The following is a 7272-nucleotide window of genomic DNA, read 5'->3' on the forward strand; positions in this document are numbered from 1 at the left end:
TCCTCACTTTCAGCAAGCAAAGTTGTACCATCAGCGTATTGCAGGTTGTTAATGATTCTTCCTGCAATCCTGATGCCCTGTTTTTCTTCATATAGTCCAGCTTCTTGGATTATCTACTCAGCATATAGATTGAATAAGTATGGGGAAAGGATACCACCCTGACACACTCTCTTCCTGATTTTAAACCATGCAGTGTTCCCTTGTTCCGTTCGAACGACAGCCTCCTGGTCAAGGTACAGGTTCCTCATGAGTACAATCAAGTGTTCGGAAATTCCCATTCTTCTCAATGTTATCCATAATTTGTCATGATCCACAGAATCAAATGCCTTTGCATAGTCAACCTGAGAGTATAGAGACCTGAATTTTAGTTCTTAAATCTACCATTAACTATTTACCTCACTTAGATAAGTCACACACGTCCCATCCACACCCCACTCCCAAGCTCTATTCATGTCTAACGAAAGCACTTGAATGTTATAAAAGGTTCATACATGAGGATTCTGAACAATTAAATATCCCAATATAAAAGGATGAATTCACACTCCTGTTTAAATTAGTTCCTTGCAGCAGAGCAAGTAGCACTTGCTGCTTTGAAGTGTTGGTCAAGGTTCATCTCTCTTTCTACCAGTAGATGGGGCTAGTGAGCAGGATAATATGCATTTGCAAAGTTAGAAACTTGCCCTCAAATTTAAAAGCCTTAGAGTCAAAGAAATTTAGAGTTAGAAAGAGCCTTAGAGTTCAGTCCTGCTCCCGTATTTTACATCTGAGGGAAATGATTTCCAGCAAAGGACAAGTCTGACACAGTCAAGACTAAAACCCATATCTCATCATGCCTAACCTCTTTACTCAATATTTTTGTGAGGCAGAAAACTAAAACTTGGCACTTCGTGGGAAAGTTGCATTAGGCAGTCTTAGCTTATTTGCTTATTTATCATCTTATGTTTTTTTAGAACCTAAATTCAGAAAATTATGATAAAAGAGGAGTCTCTAAATATTAACTTAAAGCATGACTGCCAAAGTTCACAGATAAGACTATTAAATAGCTCTTTAAAATATCTAATTTTGAAATAGCCAAAGAGGGAGGGGATTCCTCATTTCATTGTCTAAAATTAACTGCAAGTGATCTTTTCAGAAATAAAACCTTTCTCCCTATTGTCATTTTACATGTAGTACAGGCAATTCATGAATTTCCTGGGTGGTGTAAACAGTTAAATGCTCAACTAAGTAGCTGAAAGGTTGGCAGTTCAAATCTACCCAAACATACCTTGGAAGACAGGCCTTATGATCTACTTTTGAAAGGTCCTAACCTTGAAAACCCTATGAAGGAGTTCTATTAAGCACACATGGGGTTACCATGAGTTGGAAATGACTCAACAGCAACTGACAACAATATAGGCGATTCCTAACTTAGAAATACAATGGGCTAATTATATTGATTTATTTAGGAATAACCCAATGTCCAGAAATAATAGAGGTACTATATAGTAGATATTAAGCCATTCTTAAGATAGTATTTTTCATAATTCTGAGTAGGTAATAGTGTAGTGGTGATAAACATCAACCCTGGAGCTACAATGCCTGGTTCAGATCCTGGCTCCATCACTTACTAGGTCCTGTGTCCTTGGGCAAATTTCTTACCCTCTTCCAGCCTTGGTTCCCCCATGATAAAAAGGAGATTTTAACAGTAGTACCTACCTTATAGGGTTGCTGTGAGAATTAAATGAGTAAATGCATGGAAAGTGCTCAGAACAGTGTCAGTGTATAGTATATGAGGGCAATGAGGCTCAAGCATCCTGCAATTATTTATTCCTTTAGAACAGGATTCTTGCTAACACAAGATAATTTTTAATTGGATCTCATGAATCGTAACAGAATAAAGTGGGTGGGAAAGCCAAGTTAAACGTGAGGGTAGGCCAGCTCTGCTTTAGAGTCTGTTTCGTTAACAATCTCAAAATCCGTCCTAGAGTGCCTAGCTTCTACCCTTCTTCACTTCTTGACCACAGGGTGCTCTAAACACTCAAATTTTTCTCCAAAACTCAATGTTGGCTACTGCAGGGGGGAGGATGTATGAGTACAAAACCAGTCATTATATAAACCGGTTTTTGAAAGTGTGGTATTTGCTTTCCTGTTCAAGTCTATTGGTGGGAGCAGGAAGGAAGTCAGAGGAATGAATGGCCACTCATTCTTGTGAAATTTGAATTCGGTTTTCTTACTTAAGAGCAAATGCAGAACCTTTGGGGAAGACCTTGCCCTTCTTTCTCTTCTTGTCTTTTTTACTCTCATTTACCTTTACTCTTCCAAAGTATGCTGGGTAAAATTTGCATCAGCACACAATTTCTTAATTAGCCAAGGTCAAGTACTGCAAAAAGTACTTTGGGTTGTTGGTGAAGGGAATCATCCTCTTATCCCCATCTCAAACCCTGGCTACTTCTATGTGTCAGTCCCTTAGTGAAATACTATCATCTCTCTTTATAAAAGCCTTTAGGCCACTGTGTGAAGCTTTATCATAGGCAAACCCTACCTTCTCTTGATCTCAAGACAACATAAGTAAACTTCTATATTTTCTCACCGATGTAGGCAGGCTAAGATTGATCTGAATAAACAGTGTATATTTATGCAGGTGTGGCCATTTTGAGTCAGAAAATAATATGGTCTACTATGCCAGGAATGAGAAAGAGAAGAGGAATGGCATTTCATTCATCATCCAAAAGAACATTTCAAGATCTATCTTGAAGTACAAGGGTGTCAGTGATAGAATAATATCCTTACTCCTACTAGAAAGACCACTTAATACTACTATTATTCAAATTTAGGCACCAACTACTAAAGCCAAAGATGAGGAAATTGAAGATGTTTACCAACTTCTGCAGTCTGAAATTGACCAAACATGCAACAAGATGTATTGATAATTAATGGTGACTGGAATGTGAAAGTTGGAAACAAAGAAGCATCATTAGTTGGAAAATATGGCCTTGGTCATAGAAATTATGCCAGAGACCACATGATAGAATTTTTATGACGTCTTGCTTTCTTCAAAGAAAAATTCATTTAATGACCAATGATTGACATATTCATTGCAAATATCTCTTTCCAACACCATAAATGGTGACTATTCACATGGACCTCAGCAGATATAGCAGGAATCAAATCAATTATATTTGTGGAAAGAGGCAATGGAGAAGCTCAATCTCATCAATCAGAATAAGGCTAGAAGCTGAAAGTAGAATAGACCATCCATTGCTCACATGCAACTTCAACTTGAAGATGAAGAAAATTAAAATAAGGCCACAAGAGCCAAAATATAACCTTGAGTATATCTGACCTGAATTAGAGACCATCTGAAGAAGAGATGTGACAGATTGAACACCAGTGACTAAAGATCAGATAAGTTGTGGGCTGACATCAAAAACATCAAACGTGAAAAAAGCAAGGCATCATAAAAAGACTGGAAAGGAAGATAAAATCAAAATGAATGTCAGAATGTCTCTTCTGACATTCTCTTGAATGGAGAGCAGCTAAAGAGAAGAAGAAATGATGAAGTAAACGAGTTGAACAACAGATTTCAAAGGGCAGCTAAAGAAGACAAAGTGAAGTATAATGAAATGTGCAAAGACTTGGAGTTAGAAAATGAAAGCAACAACATGCTTGGCATTTCTCAAGTTGAAAGAACTGAAGAAAGAATTCAAATCTTGAGGTGCAATACTGAAGGATTCTAAAGGCAAAATACTGAATAATGCAGGAAGCATCAAAAAAAGATGAAAAGAATACACAGAGTCACTATATCAAAAAGAATTGGTCAACGTGCAACCATTTCAGGAGGTAGCATATGATCAAGAACCTATGGTATTGAAGGAATGAGCGAAAAATAAGGCTCCAGGAACTGACAGAATCATCAATGAGATGTTTCAACAAATGAATGCAGTGCTGAAGGCACTCACTAGTGTATGCCAAAAATTTGGAAGACACTACCTGGCCAACTGGCAGGAAGAGATCCATATTTGTGCCCATTCCAAAGAAAGATGATCCAAAAAAATGTGGAAATTACCTAATAATAACATTAATAACACATAAGTAAAATTTTGCTGAAGATAATTAAAAGATGGTTGCAGCAATACATTGACAGAGAACTGCCAGAAATTCAAGCAGAAGGATTCAGAAGAGGACGCAGAATGAGAGACATCATTCCTAATGTCACATGGTTCCTGGCTGAAAGCAAAGAATACCAGAAAGATGTCTGTTGACTATGCAAAAGCATTCAACTGTGTGCATTATAACACATAATGGATAATATTATGAAGAACAGGAATTCCAGAACACCTATTTTGCTCATGAGGAACCTGTACATAGACCAAGAGGCAGCCTTTCAAACAGAACAAAGGGACACTGCATGCTTTCAGATCAGGAAGGGTGTGCATCAGGGTTGTATCCTTTCACCTTACTTATTCAACCTGTATGCCAAGCAAATAATCTGACAAATTGGACTATATGAAGAAGAACATGGCACTAGGATTGGAGGAAGACTCATTAACAACCTGCAATATGCAGATGAAATAACTTTACTTGCTGAAAGTGAAGATGACTGGAAGCACTTGTTGAAGACAAAAGATTACAGCTGTCAGCATGGATTATACCTCAACATGAAGGAAACAAAAATCCTCGCTACTACACTAATAAGCAATATCTCAATAAATGGAGAAAAGATTGATGTTACCAGAGATTTCATTTTACTTTGATCCACAATCAACCCATGGAAGCAGCAGCCAAGAAATCAGATGACATATGGCACTGGGCAAATCTGTTGCAAAAGACCTCTTTAAAGTGCTGAAGAGCAAAGACGTGTCTTTGAAGACCAGGGTGCACATGGTATTTTCAATAGCCTCATATGCATGTGAGAGCTGGACAATGAATAAGGAAGACCAAAGAAGAGTTAATGTTTTGAGTTGTGGTGTTGGAGAAGAATAGTGAAAGTACCATGGACTGCCAGAAGAACAAATAAATCTGTCCTGGAAGAAGTGCAGCCAGAATACTCCTTAGAAGTGAGAATGGCCAGACTTCATTTTACGTATTTTGGTCATATTGTCGGAAGAGACCAGTCCAGTCCCTGGAGAAGGATATTATGCTTGGTAAAGTAGAAGGTCAGCAAAAAAGGGGAAGACCCTCAATGAGATGGATTGACACAGAGGCTCCAGCAATGTCTCAAGCACAGCAAAGATTGTGAGGATGGCAGAGGACTGGGCAATGTTTCATTCTGTTGTACACTGGGTTGCTATGAGTTGGAACGAACTCAAAGGCACTTAATAATAACATTTATGTAGGTATGCATGTGTTCTCAAACAGTACCTATTTATTTTCTTTATATGGTCATATCCACAATAAGATCTTATATAAATTTATATCTTACTCAGTTTAAGGGGAGAAAAGTCCAATTTGATAGGTCTGAGATGACCCCTGGATGCAGAAAAGACACAGGACCCCACTTTACCACTTTCTAGCAGTTTGATTCATAATGTGTCATTGTCTCAGGCTTACTTCCTCAAATGTAAGTGGAGAATTAAAGAGTAACCGCTACCTCATGGGCTATTTGAAGAATTAACTCTAAAAGTAGTATAACACTATGCAAATGTTCTGGATATTCTTAGCATTCTAACAAACATACACATTCTCTCCATATGTAAGGCCCCTGGGTGACACAAACAGTTTGTGCTCATGTATTACCAAAAGACTGGTGGTTCAAACCGACCCAGAGGTGCCCAGGAAGAAAGGCCTGGTGATCCGTTTCTACAAAGGTTACAGCTAAGAAAACCCTATGGAGCTCAGGTCTACTCTAACACATGGGTCGCCATGAGTCAGAATCCACTCTATCCCATCCGTTTGGTTTCTTTTTTGGTTTCTATGTATACACTTATCTATAGTACCTACCAAGAAGTTTTAAAGAGAATGGAGATGCTCAGAGGAAATCAATATAAGGTTAATTGTGAAAGGAAAGTCAGCAATCCAAGAAAAATCAACCTGGTCAGGTTTCAATGGAAGAATGCTGAGAACCTGGAAAAACTTTGGTCACTCCTGAACCTACGACCGCTGGGTTCACAGGAGGTCGGAGTCGCATCCACAGAGGGCATTTTTTCTATTTTACGTAACTCTCCCGTTTGCTTTCCCAGGGCTCCCGCCTCTCTCCGCTCCACGTCAGGGCGCTATCTCTCACCATCATCCCCTTCACATCCGCTCTCCAGAGTCCATTCTGACCCTTCTCCCTCTCCGTTCGCAGTTCCCAGAACCTAGCATGCCTCAGAAACTCCTTCACCTGACTTTAGAACACGGAAAACGGAAAAAGAACTGTGCATAGGACCCACTAGCGGTGCTTCAGATTGCGGGCCGCTTGGAGCCGGACTTGCGCTGAGCCGCGGCGGAGTATGGGCTCCGGAAGGGAGAAGCCACAGCCTGGACCAGAAGCTGTCTCACGGTCGTCAGTCGGAGCCTCCCGGGCCACTTCCCAGAGGCCTCGCGGTACTAGACGAGATTGTACTACCAGTGCCGGTGCCCCCGGGAGGAGGAGGGCTCCGGGCGGAGGCGGAGCCGGCGCCGGGTGCCGGGTGTCGCGAGGGCCTACGGGGGCGCTGCATACCTGATAGCGGCCTGTGAGCAGCTGGCTTCGCGATGGCGTACACAACGGCTGGATGTAGTAGTTGTCCAGCCGCACCCCGCCGGCTGCCAGGGCATCCAGGTGCGGCGTGCGGATGCTCGAGCCGTGGAAGCCCACGTCGTTCCAGCCCAGGTCGTCAGCCAGCAAGAAGACGAGATGAGGCGGCCGGCCGTCCTCTGCACCCGAGCATGACGGCGTCGGCAGCAGCAGCAGGAGCAGCACCAGTAGCGGCAGGATGGCGGGGAGAAGCAACCTCCAGGGGCTGGGGCCTCGCTGCAGGCTAGCTGCGCAGTGCGGACCCATCCTTTGCTCTCCAGTCTCCGCTTCTGTGGCACCGCCAGCCCTTGGCACCACTTACAGAATAAGGAACTGGCGGCGGGGGGCTGCCCCGCCCCGTGGGACTTCCACCCCTGGCGGGCCACGACCACTGGTTGGAGGGCCCCATGCGCTGGAGCCCCCGCGCCTCTGACCTGGCACGTGGCTTGTGTGGCTGGGGCGGAGTCAGTGGAGAAGAACCGTGGGGCTCCTACCCAGCTCCTTGCAAACTCCTTGACACTTGAAAGGGGCCCAGGCCCGTTGAACTTTGCACTCTGCGTCCTAAAAGAGGAGAAAATATATAGTTTCAATAACTC

At 42.3% G+C, this 7272-nt stretch overlaps 1 protein-coding gene across 1 annotated transcript in view; it reads right to left on the bottom strand.

Moving 5' to 3' along the window:
* Window positions 1–6992, bottom strand: part of ARSB (arylsulfatase B) — a 304481-nt gene extending 297489 nt beyond the window's left edge. Inside the window, exon 1 of the mRNA XM_007943453.2 lies at window positions 6623–6992. Coding sequence (XP_007941644.1) covers window positions 6623–6943 — 321 coding nt within the window. The 5' untranslated portion in view covers window positions 6944–6992. The remainder of the gene's footprint in view (window positions 1–6622) is intronic.
* Between the last annotated feature and the right edge of the window lie 280 nt (window positions 6993–7272).

The sequence above is a fragment of the Orycteropus afer genome, unplaced genomic scaffold (genome assembly GCF_000298275.1).
Source record: "Orycteropus afer afer isolate SDZICR_OR568_19922 unplaced genomic scaffold, OryAfe1.0 scaffold00107, whole genome shotgun sequence".
Taxonomy (NCBI): domain Eukaryota; kingdom Metazoa; phylum Chordata; class Mammalia; order Tubulidentata; family Orycteropodidae; genus Orycteropus; species Orycteropus afer.